Source organism: Pseudonaja textilis, chromosome 12 (genome assembly GCF_049901715.1).
Source record: "Pseudonaja textilis isolate UNSWEBS1 chromosome 12, rPseTex1.2, whole genome shotgun sequence".
Taxonomy (NCBI): domain Eukaryota; kingdom Metazoa; phylum Chordata; class Lepidosauria; order Squamata; family Elapidae; genus Pseudonaja; species Pseudonaja textilis.
The window spans coordinates 14,518,070-14,530,909 of record NC_142001.1 but is presented as its reverse complement, the minus strand read 5'-3'; the positions used below and the strand labels follow the sequence as shown (position 1 = coordinate 14,530,909).

The 12,840-nt window shown below is 38.0% G+C and overlaps 1 protein-coding gene across 1 annotated transcript in view; it reads left to right on the top strand.

The window, feature by feature from the left end:
* The window catches only part of PCDH11X (protocadherin 11 X-linked), a 566,008-nt gene extending 553,546 nt beyond the window's left edge, over nucleotides 1–12,462 (top strand). Inside the window, exon 8 of the mRNA XM_087941083.1 lies at nucleotides 11,845–12,462. Within this exon, the coding sequence (XP_087797209.1) occupies nucleotides 11,845–12,239 (395 nt within the window). The 3' untranslated portion in view covers nucleotides 12,240–12,462. The remainder of the gene's footprint in view (nucleotides 1–11,844) is intronic.
* The last annotated feature ends 378 nt before the right edge of the window (nucleotides 12,463–12,840 follow it).

Genomic DNA, 12,840 nt, shown 5'->3' with positions numbered 1-12,840 from the left:
TGCCTAATGTTAGGAAAGCAAATGGAGCAGTGGAAAATATTTTAGGAGAGAGACACATTATACCTTAAACTCATCCCAGGTAGGTGACAGCAGTTCTTAAACAAATTAAAATTCTCATCAGCATATATATGAAATATCTAATTAATAGTCTAGTCCTTTTCAATAGACCAAGTATATTATCTTGAAGAATATTGTTGCTGTTTCCATGTTTGTTTTATTGCCGTAATTTCAGCTTTCCCTTTATTTAATTTGCAACCAATAATATAATATACTGATTAGATTTCCCTGTCCAAGTGCTGCGTTTTAAACATCTGTTATAGTAGGTATTAGAGGGTTGAAAAATGATGCACAGAAATGCTCACAGCCTTCAAAGCTCAGTTAAAATTAACATTTAAATGGAGATATCTCACAAGAGAGGCTCATGGAATCTTTGCCAGAGTCCTAAGGGTAGCGCTTATCTCCAATATTGAGTTCTATGTGCACAAGACCAGTGGTGGGATTCAATTATTTTTACTACTGGTTCTGTGGGCGTGGCTTGGTGGGCGTGGCAAGGGAAGAATACTGTAAAAACTGCAGTCAGAGGTGGTATTTGCCGGTTTTCTGAACTACTCAAAATTTCCGCTACCGGTTCTCCAGAACTGGTCAGAACCTGCTGAATACTCACCTCTGCACGGGACCACAGTCTCAACGTAATGTGATGCAATGCATGGATTACCTTGGGAGACAGGAGAAAGATCTGCAGATTAGACAATAAACAGATAAGAGGTGGCTGAGTCTTCAAAAGGAAAAGGGACATGGAAAACATTTCAGCAGGGATCCTCCCTAGTTTCTTTGAATGTAGAAGTGAGGGACAGACTTGCAAGATCCTGTTACTGTAACAGCAATAGCAATAGCATGTAGACTTTTATACCACTTTACAGTGCTTTACAGCCCTCTCTAAGCAATTTACAGAGTCAGCATATTGCCCTGAACAATTTGAGTCCTCATTTTACCCACCTCGGAAGGATGGAAGGCTGAGTCAACCTTGCGCTTGGTGGGATTTGAACTGCCAAATTGCAGCAGCTGGCAGTTAGCACAAGAAGCCTGAAGTACTGCACTCTAACCACTGCACTACTGAGGGTCTTCTGAGTGTGCTTCTTGGACATAAACATCCGATTTCAAGTTTAGAAAGCTTCTTCTGGTCAGTCAGAACAGGGCTAGGCTAGCTAAAGCAGTTATATCACTAAATAGAGTGGTGGTGAGTAGTTGGGTTTTCTTGTAGGCAAAAAAAATGGTTTGAAGCATGTAAGGGCACAAATTACATCTAGTTCCTTAAAGCAGGTGCATCTTTACCTGTTGGGCAATTCCTGAAATAGAAATAGCACTTAGATTTATATACCATCCCATAGTGCTTTACAGCCCTCTCTAAGCAGTTTACAAAGTCGGCAGATTTGCACCAAGAATCTGGGTTCTCATTTTGCTGACCTCAAAGGATAGAAGGCTGAAGCCCCATCAAGATCTAACTCCAGACTGTGGGCAGAGTTAACCTGCAATACTGCATTCTAACCACTGCGCCACCACGGTTCCAAATATATTTCTTTATTTTCTTTATTACAAATGCTTCACTGCTCCACAACCTTCTGATTCCCATCAGTTTACAGCAGTAACATCCCATGGATATCATTGCCATATATACCCTCATTATCAAATACAATAAATAATACATACAATCAACTTAATTTGTCATGCAGTCATAAAACCCACAATATCTTTTTACAACCTCATAACAACAACTCAGGTGTATCTCTCAGTCTCCCGTTTGGTTAAGAACTTGGAGAAAGACATGATAACTCGTGCCCTTCCTTGGTTCAAAGTGGCACCTTACCTTTAAATCAGAAGATCTATTCTTTATCTTCCGATTGCATTCAAACACAGGGCAGGATCAGCACAAGCACAGCTGTGTCATGTTGTTTCTGTTTGAGTCTCAGTTCTCTTGTTTTTCTGTAGTATATTAATTCATACAAACACTGTTATGGCATAAAGACTACAGAACTCTAGTATGAGTGATTTGCTTTGCTAAAGAGTTGACATAGATCAATATTTTACAATATCTCAGAAATCTACCCCATGTATGGAAATAAAGTGTCTGAAAAGGAATCAATCTTGGTGTAAAAATCCCAGACCTGATGTCTACCTAAGAATTCTTAGTGAAAAATCACTATATACATTGAAAAACATTATTTGTGGCATGAGGTGAACCTTCTCCCATTGCACTGAAGGTAACAGAGAGTAGTATATATTCAGATGAAGTATTTGGCTTTTTTTGTTTTTTGTTTGTTTTTGCATGGGTAGGTTTTAATTCATGAAACTTAAAGCTAGAAGTGATAATGTGCCCACTAACAGAGTTTGTGGCACTAGCTAAGTAATCTGGCTGACCTAAATTGATTTTTTAATGGGAATCTAATGTTGCAAAGTTTCAGTGCTGTATTGTCTTCTAAGGAAATAAAGTGGTGGATGACTATATGCCATAGATTTGTTGACTTTCAGGTATATGTCTAATGTATATGTGATTGAGATTTATCACCGAAGTGGATTGCTGGATGAGAATGCTCATAACAGTAATTCCAATCTTTCAAATTTTTCTGTCCAAGAATATCTGGATCTAGGATCACTTGCCAGGGTTCTCTGATTCTAATCAGCTTTGGGGCATGGTTGCAGCAGCTGATTAATTGATGACTTATTCTTTCTGGAAACTTTTATGATGGGTAAGAAGTGGATTTTGTCTTGGAAAGAGCTATCTGAGATGCTGGTTCTTATTTTACCGGTCCATGTTTTCCACTAATGTTGTGCGATGTGATTAAGCAGCCTAATATGCAAAAGAGAATTGAAACTCCTCCAACCAGTTTATGAGAATTAAAATGCACTTTCCATTAATAAGTTTGATCTGCTGATCTCTACTAATTATGCATGAATGCATGAGCCTTTATATGGGATTTTCAAGGTTTTAACTGGAGGACAGAGTGCTGTCCTTCCTTGCATTCCTTTTACTTTTTTCTTTTTATTCCTTTTTTTTTTTGGTAGCAATAATTGAAAATCACAGCTTCTTACCCCCATGACAATAAAAACTAGAAAACCAGCTAGTTCGGATATGTGCCACTCATCTTATATTACTGTATTTGTAATTGACACATTTTTTTCTTTTTCTTTTTCTTTCTTTTTTTTGTAGAAAGACATTTAAGAGCCTTTTTGTAACAGTATAGTAGCATATTTTGAAAGCTTAATTGAAGTCAACATTATTTCCTATTGTCATGTGGCTTAATGAAGTGCTTTGAGCTTTCTTTCAAGGCTTAAATAAGTTCTAAAACAAACCTAGGGGGGGAAAAAACATAATTGCCTCTGAAACCACAAAGCAAGACCTGAAGGCCTTAATTTCAGATCACAGAATCTAAGAATCATTTTTTTGGTATAAAAAGATGTTTGCTTTAATTTCAAGAACTCCCCCTCCCCTCATTAAAAGTGCTAGGGGACCAAATTTGAGAGATTGTGACCCATCGGAAGAGAAAGTGAGAAATTCCATGGATAGCTACTAAAATTGGAACAATCAACAAAACAAAAAAAAGAGAGAATTAACTAACCTTCCACATCCAAGTGTTGCTACTATTTTATTTCCTCTAGAAATTCAGCATAGAATTGCCAAACATTTTTTTGATGACTGCTGAAATAACTTTCATCTTTTGTTAGAAGACTTCTGTACTATTTAAAATGTTTCCATTAGATGTTTATTCTACATAAAACACACTGGAAAATAAAAACATCTTGAGACAACAATCAATACTATTTGGGGAAACTGTGTCCAAAGTCTCTTGGGTAGCAAGATTTTTTTTTTTCAATGTTCAAATTAAGAGGAGATTTCCAACTATGGACAGTCCTGATTGAGTTGCTATCAAACTGAGTTTCCAAGTTTATTTTTTGAATAGACCAAGGTGAAAAATCTTTTCCTTCTAAGATTCCCTGCAGAATCTGGAATTTTCCCTATTGTTACCTTGGTTAAAGTCAAAATCTTGATTAAAAGCCTGCAGGTATCTACCAGGGCTTCAGCCATAGAACCACATAGTCAATTTCTAGTGGTCAAATAAATAATGAAACTTTCAAGGCTATCCTACTGTAAAACTGGTGTTAATGGATTCTTAAATGCTTGGTTAATGAAGGGGTGGAACCCTCGGAAGTTGTGGGAGCGCCATCACTTGAGACTTTCAAGAAGAGATTGGACTGCCATTTGTCAGAAATGGTGAAGGGTTGGGCAGGGGGTTGGACTAGATGGCCTACAAGGTCCCTTCCAACTCTGATTATCTGTTATCACACTGCTATTAGAGGGGATATAAATGTCTTCCCACAATAACCAGAGTTACCGTATTTTAATCAAGTAGCTTGCAGTTTACTGGCCCTTGCCAAATTTTTTATGTAAGATAAGGTATAGTATTGTATTAGCACCATTCCTATAGAGAGAGTAGAAAGCATACAGAACAGCTCTAAATGAGAGATGTTTCTTTCCTTGTATAGTTGCATATTAGCTCTCGATCTAGAGCTTGATAAATCAGGTTCTTTCCCCAGTGTATTTTTTTTTCCTTCCCATGTTTCAGAATCTCCAGAAATATTACATTTCCAGTTACTCCATATGCCAATTTCTAGTAAAGGTAAGGACTCACTTGAATTGAACTTGACTCCTCGTGATGTGGGTCTCTTGACAGCAATACAGAGGTGGTTTGCTACTACCTTAAATTGAGATCTTGTTTTGTTTTTACCTGTCTAGCTCACAATGCTGGGAAGTCTCAGAGCTTTCTGAACAAGTACTAACTAGCTGCGATCTTCATTCCCACCCCCCAAGATCATCCAAGCTCAACTAGGCATTGTCACCATCTGTAAAAGGCCAACCATTATAGATGACTTGATTGTGTTTCAGAGATGATAGTGTCATGCCCCTGGTGGAGACTGTCTGTGGGAGAGGAGGAACAGCCAACGGGGAGTGGAAATGTGGCTCCAGAGGTTGTGGAGGAGGCTGGGGAAGGGCAGAGGCTGTCTGAGCAATTAGAGGAGGACCCAGGCCCATCCCCTATCCATCCCAGGCCATGCAGGCAGGCGAGGATAAGGGAGATATGTGGTCTACTCTGGAGGAGAGGGCCTTGATCCTCTTCATGCGCTGCAGCTGTGACAACTGAATAAGAGTATGGACCTGCGTATGGGCGAGTGCTGGAAACAAAGTGTGGAAATATCTCTAGTTTATAGTTCCTCTCTGAGTTTGGTGTCCTTCCCAGTGTGTGTTATCTGTGGACATTCTCCAGCCCGTATCTTGCCTGGTTTGTGTTGCTTTTTTCCATCTTTGTGTAACTGTTTGTGCGGGAGTTTTTGGTCTTCTGTCAATGATATTCGGAGCTTAGAAGCAAAGTGAAGGAATAAAAGAGGCTTCACCTGTTTTCTGTGACTGTGTTTGTTTTGGATCCCACCCTGGGTCATCACAGATAGTCCTTCAGGTTCAAAGAAGAAACAATGTTGTACAGTTCCTCTGTGGACATGGAGGTGACAGCAGTCCCAATCTAGAAGTATGTCCCAATCTACAAGGGTGGCACTGGAAGTCCATTGTTTTAGTAATTGTGGGTGTTCACAGTTTTCTGTAAGTTTTTGGCAGTGCCTTTGTTCAAAGCTTCATGTTCCTTGCAACTTGGTTAGTCACTCCTCAGGGATGTTTGAATATATGTTTCGTTTCTGATCACCAGAAGGTCCTGTCACAGCTGAATCTTCTTGGCTGAATTTCACAGTGGCGTAGGGTTGTTTTTTTTTTTTTTTTGCCTATAGTGTCTTTGAAGAGCTTGTGTGGTTGACCTCATAACGCAACATAGGAATCAAGATGGCATGTTGCCCAAAAGAAAGCAAAAATAATGATGAGGTTGCCTTATATTTCCAGCAGGACTTCAAGGTCCTGGAAGCATTCCATTCTCACCATTATTCTCTCTCCAAGTCTGTGAAAACTTCACAGTCTCCTGTTTTCCTTTCTGTCCCACAGAATGTTGGATTAGATACAAGATTCTGATGGGCAAAAGTTCCCTTCTTGAGTGTGGAGAAATTGCATTATTATGAGGGTCATAGAGCTCTCACAGTCATTTCTGAGAATGAAGCACGTGGACACATTAATTTGTTCCTCCATCTCATCTGGACTTTGTGCCATTGTGTTTTTCTTTCTTTCTTTCTTTTTTTGAGAAGAGAAAAAAAGGAATAAGAATTAGGTCTGTAGGAGGTAAGAAGAATTTTCACGATGAAAAAACTTTACCCTACATAAGAGACACAGTTCCCATAGTCAAAAGATGCTCTTTGACAATGTTTTCTTCACTGGCTCGTAACATGTTTAACAGTTTTTGCAAGCACCTGGACAAACCTGCAGGGGAATATTATCACATTGCCAGTTTACCATGACAAAGAATTCTGTTGACTCTGTATTATAAAACTTTTGTCAAGCTTCATCATGAAGATATAATTGTTGTCAGTTTTCTTATATATCCCTGAGTGCTTTCTACATGTGCATCTATACCATATGAATGCAAACTGCTTGAAAGTTTTATAATGGTGAGCTAATATAATAGCTTTCTCCATGGGAAATACATTAGACCACCTTTTGTAACAAGGCCATTTCAATTATGGTTCAAGTTACTAGAAGGAATTCTTAGAACTGTCCTTGTTCATATTTGATGTTTTAATGGCCCTTTATATATATAAAAAAATAGTCTCATTTTGAAACTAAAAGTCACAGTGCTGTAACTGGATATGGGCTTGTTAAATAAAAGAAGGTCTCCATCAATGTTTTAAGTTGGAACAGTTCAAAAGTGAGGCAGCTAATTAAATATTAAATGAAAGTCGTTGTTATTTATACCTACAATCAAATGAAATATGCCATCTTCTTACTGATGCTTCTGCTACTTTAGGGCCTGGGATATACATCAAATTATTTGAAAAAAAAGTGGAACCATTCATTACCCTTGCTGATTTAAATATTTAACGATTCAAGAGGAAAGAAATGTTTTTCATGTTATCCCCAAAGGGTATTAGAAGTAAAAATTCCAAGAAATTCACTCTTATGCTATTTCTAAAAGAGAAAATTATCTTGTGTTTGCATTTGTGTGTTTTGTGTGTGTACATTCTTGCTAATAAGCCAGTTAATGGGTTAACCATGAATGTGTATTCTACTTGTGTCTATGATTAAAGAGCAATGAAGCTTTGAAACTTTTAATCACGATCCTACATTCTCCCCCAAATGTATTTAAACTTATATCAAAACCCTAAAATATTCATAGCAATCTTCTCCCCAAGGCCTTTTATTATTCAAACCCCCTTCCAATAGAAAAAAATAAAACAAAACATCCTAGTAGTGTATATTACAATAGTGATAATTTTAAGGAGTTCTATGTTAAAGTGTCTTGGAATTTGACCTCATTAAAGAAAACCAACTTATACTAGCAGATGATTTCTACTTTGTTCTTCATTTTTACTGTCATTCTGGGTAACTTACATAGCTAAAGCTGTTCAAATTATGCTACCCAAGTGACTATTTCAGGCCACTGGGGTAATTCCAGGCCCTAATTTCCTCACATTAGACCTCACTTCCTGCATAGTCAGAAATACAACCTCTAGCAAACTACCAATACATTTAGTATTAGCAATTGGCTGACATGAGCAAGTCTAAGCTTGTTGTTGGCATCACTTGAATAAGTTCCCACTGAGCTGATAGCATTGCCAGGCAGTACTATAACTATTAAATAAGAAATGCTTTAGCAACCAAAAGACACTTCGAGCGGTTCACAGAATGATGCCAGCTAGGTAGTCATGGATGTACTATATTGGGAAAAAATGCCCTGTTTTCCCCTAAAATAAGACACAGGATGCTTGTAATATAAACCCTATCCCCAAAATAAGTCCCAGTTAAGATCGTTAGCCAGACGGATGTATTTAGCAAATCATATTTTCCAGAAAATAAGACTAACCAAAAAAAAAGCCCCATTTTTTGGAGCAAAAATTAATATAAGAGCCTTATTTTTCCAGGAACCATGCATATGAAAAAAACAAAAACACAGTAGTTGGAGCACAATGATGGAAATTTGCTTAATGGGATGCTAATGATGGCTTATTTTATAATGAAATAAGAGTATGTGTCATAGATGATTGTAAATTCCCATTCAGTAGTCCTCAACTCACAAGACTACATTTAGTGCCCGTTTGAAGTTACAACGGCACTGGAAAAAAGTGACTTATGATCATTTTTCACATTTACAACCATTGCCGCGTCTCCATATTCATGTCATCAAAATTTCGATGCTTGGCAATTGACTCCCATTTATGATGGTTGCAGTGTTCCAGGGTCATGCAATCAGCTTTTGTGACCTTCTTAGAAGCAATGGAGAAGCTAGATTCACTTTACAACCACAACTGCAGTGATTCATTTAACAACGGTGACACAAAAGGACGTAAAATGGAGCAAAATTCACTTAACAAGTGTTTCACTAAGCAACAGAAACTCAATGCATGAGTTTAATAAATGAAAGAAAAAGGCCATAAAATTGAGTCCGTTTATGTGATGACTCGTTTAAGAAACACATTGCTTAGTGCCCAAAATTCTAGTCTCAAAATTATGGTGGTTTCTGGAGTTGATGATTAAAAGGGTTGAATATGGGACAGAGAGGAACTATGTAATATAATCTAAGAAAGGGAGGAGAGATAATAGGTTGGTTCATAATTGCTGTTAAGAAGATCAGACATTGCTTCTTTGATTATTGTTTCTTTTCTTCTTTCTTTATTTGTACTCAGTCTCACATTTTTTCTTTTATCTTTTTTTTCTCTCTTTCTTAACTCTCCTTTTTATATAACTTCTTATGTTTATCTTTTATTCATGTAAAAAAAAAACTTCAGTAAAGATTATACATAAAAAGAAAATATAAAAAAAAAGAAGATTGAAACTTAGTAACTTTTTAAGCCTTCAGATCTGTCTTAGCGCTGCTGCTGAAAACTTCGTTTTTTCAGGTCTATTTAACTTATTTATCTTAAGTATGGTAAAATCCAAGTGTAACTGTTGGTCACAATGAATGGAAAAGTCCTGGAGGCCAGCAAATAAATATTGAGGTGGGATCAAGAGATAGATGGCCATTCATCATGGTTGACTGGTAGTGACTTCTTCCTTGGAAACTCAAGTTAAAATCCTTCCTTGATCCCATAGTCTACAGCTCGGTTGATTTTGAGCTACTCATTCACTCACCATCATTCACCTATTATGGACAATGTTGTGAGGATAATATCTTGAATTCTTAGAGAAAAGTCAGGAAAAACACTGGACTTAGATAATATGGACATGGACAAAGGCTCATGTTTTTTATTCTGTTCTACAACGAAAATAAGTAGGAATAGAATAACAGAATAACAATAGAATAACAGTATTTGCTCATCTATAATATTGGGATTTTAGGATGCTCAAGTACGATGGGTTTGGTTCCAAAATGTACTTTGAAGCATGAGGGCTATGAACCCAACACTAGTCTACAACTCTTTAACACGGCCATGTCTTTTTCTAGGATCATACAAATGACCACCAGAGTGGTGCAGAGCCTGAATCTTCCTGTAAAACCATGAGACCCACAGTCTTAAATTGCTGGACCAGAAACCTAGATGTGTAGAGTAGAGTAGAAACACAAATAATAGAAATAGAAATAAATAGAAATAAATAGTAGAAGGGACCTTGGAGGTCCAATCCCATGCTCAAGCAGGTGAACCTATACTATTTCAGATAAGTGGCTGTTTAGTTTCTTCTTAAAAATCTCCAGCGATGGAGTGCCCACAATTTCTCAAGGCAAGCCATTCCACTGGTTAATTGTTAATTATCTTACTGTTAGAAAGTTTCTCCCTAATTCCAGGTTGCTTCTCTCCTTGATTAGTTTCCATCCATTGATTCTTGCCTTGCCTTCTGCTGCTTTGGAGAATAACTTGAGCTTTATGGCAGCCCCTGGGATGTTGCTATCATGTCACTCCTAATTCTTCTTTTCTTTGGACTAGACAAACCCAATTCCTGCACAAAGTCTTACAATTATTCAAGTGTTCTCTCAAGCCTGAATTAGATTGGTTAATTTTCAAAAACTTTATTTCTCAGCTGTCTGAAAATCCTTCCCCCACCCTCACCCCGAACATATTGTACCTGGCATGAAAGAAGGAACAAATCTCAGGATAGGAGATGAAAGTTTTTATCCAAACTTGTGCTGCATATTTCAACGTTCTTAAATCAATATACTACCATTTCTTTGAAGTGTGCAATGTGAAAAGATCCATACAAAAAAGCATATATTAGGGGAAGGTGTGGTTATTAGTAAAAAATGACATGCAAAATTACATATCAGGGGAAACGCAAACACCCACTCATCCATTCAGAGACACACAAACATCGCCAAGGTGTATTTAGTTAGTGAAACGGTTCTCACCCTGTTGTTTCTAGACAGAAGACAATATTGTTGGGGCCCATTTTAATTTTGTTGCAGAATTGCTATTCCAGAAAGGTAAGCAGGCAATGAATAAGATGCTAACAAAACTTGGTGAAGGAACAGGGAAGAGAAGTAGATTATGTACCCGAAGAAAAAAAGATGCATTACACAGCAGATACTAAAGATATGGTATTTGGTGAATATTCATAGCAAACAATCCCCACTTCTCATGTTAGTGTCAACCAGGTGTTGATGAATGTGATTTCAATGCTGCTTATTTCACTGTGCAAAAAGGTAATATTTCATACCACTGAGTGTTTACTTCTTTTCCCTCTGCACAACAACACTTTTTGCATTCCAATTATATCTGATGGCAACCAATCTACACTAACATCTAACATCTCCCCCCCCCCAAATGCAGAAACTAGAAAGGCCCCCCTCTTTGCAATTTGTGCTGCAAATTAGCTCTGTTAATTCAGTTCTTTTTTAGTACTCTTATGTCAATCATTCAAGAACAATTCATTCTTTTATTTATTTAGTTTGTTATGAAACTATGTGGTCGGGCTTAGTTTCAGGGAAGAAAATAAGGGGGGAAAATTCTGCTTCTGCCTACCAGCATCCATTGGTATTCATCTGGCTAGTCCTGTCAGTGTGTGAGAGAGCTGAGGGCTGTTTGGATACTGAAACGGTATTTGCTGTGTGAGGGAGAAAGGAGACAGCAAGGAGCCTGGGTATGGCTTAGCTCAACTGTTGCTTGGTGCTGTGAAACTAAAACTGAAACTCCTCTCCTTGTGTTTTGCACTTGGAACAGATTTCTTTTCAGGTGGGGAAGGGGAGTAGCACTCCTTTGCATCAGAGCATGTTAATAATAATATATGAAATACTAATGCTCTGATGGTCATTTAGAAAAATCCTCTCTTAGTGATCCCCTAGAAGCCAAAAGGAACATACATGCCTAATTTCAAGTTTGCAGGCTTTATGGTTTTGGAGATTTTGTGATGATGTGTGAGTGATATTTCACCTTTATATATATAGATTTACTTGCTTGTTTGCTGAATTTGTATGCTGGTCCGGTCCAGCTACTTGGAGTAGCTAAAATATTTCTACAGCTTTCTTGTCTGAAGCAGGCATCAGGAGGTTTTAAGGTGTCCTCTCAATTTTTTGTATAATGGGCCAATAATCGTTATTTAAAAATAACCCAAGCAGTTCAGAAAAAAAAGCAGTTTGGGCAAACAAAGATATATAATAATTGTTAGCTACCATAAGCCAGCCTCTTTGCTCTTTTTCAAGAATGCAACACGCCAGAGAAAGTGGTCCTTTTCCTCGATGTCTAACCTTCTCCTTCTCTCTCTTTTTTTTGAAGCTATTGAGGTGAACCTCCAAAAAGCTCTCACGGAAGCTTCCGAAACCTGCACGCAGGAATGCCTCATCCTTGGCCATTCTGACAATTGCTGGATGCCTCCTTCATTGACACAGTACCAGCAATCCAATCCGCCTTTGCCAGCTTTTGGCTTCCAGCAGGGATGGGTGCGAGGAGCCATCTCGGAAGGAAGACACACCCTTGGACGGGCCGGTTCCAAGGAGGATACAGAGAAAGGCCAAGGGGGACCTAAGCCTCAGTTCTACAATGCCTGTGATAGACTCTGCACCAGTGACGACCCAGTCAAACTGATCCCCCTGGCAAACTTCATACCTCCTGCCCAGGCTGTGCCTGCCTCTGGAAGCGGCATCCCTTTGATCCATGAGCACCAGCTATAAAAGGCATATCTTGACCAAGCAAGGCTATTTTGGGCTTTAAACGTGTGAGTGTACATAGTCACAGCTTAAAACGATTTTTATTTGTATGCAAAGCTCCTTAGGTTTGTGGCTATTGATGTATATAGAATTCCGAATTCAAGCTGAAAAGCTGAGTTCTTAACAACAAGAGTTAAAGGAAAACTCAGCTTCCTTACTCAGAAACAATTATGCAAACAAACATCACAAAATGAAACAAAAAACAAAAAAAACCACCAATCCACAAAGGAATGTTGACAGGAGAAACAAAAGTGTGTGATTTCCTCCCCCAAAGAATTGTCATAATCAGATGTTAAGAGTTGGTCTTCTAGTATAGAAATGGAACCATGTGTGGGAGTGAGGTCTACTGCATGATGATGGAAGAGAGAAAAAATGTCAGAATGCCTTTTTGTTTTCAAATCATCCGGTCATCTTGTACATGATACAAGCAAACTATTTATTAGCATATATTATGATGTAAACTTGTAGTTCTGCACAAGAATATCTGAACAGGAAAGTCCCTTGATCTCATTAAGCTGGCTAGAGTTCTGATGTGATAGCCTTGTGAAAATGGAGCCAAAATATC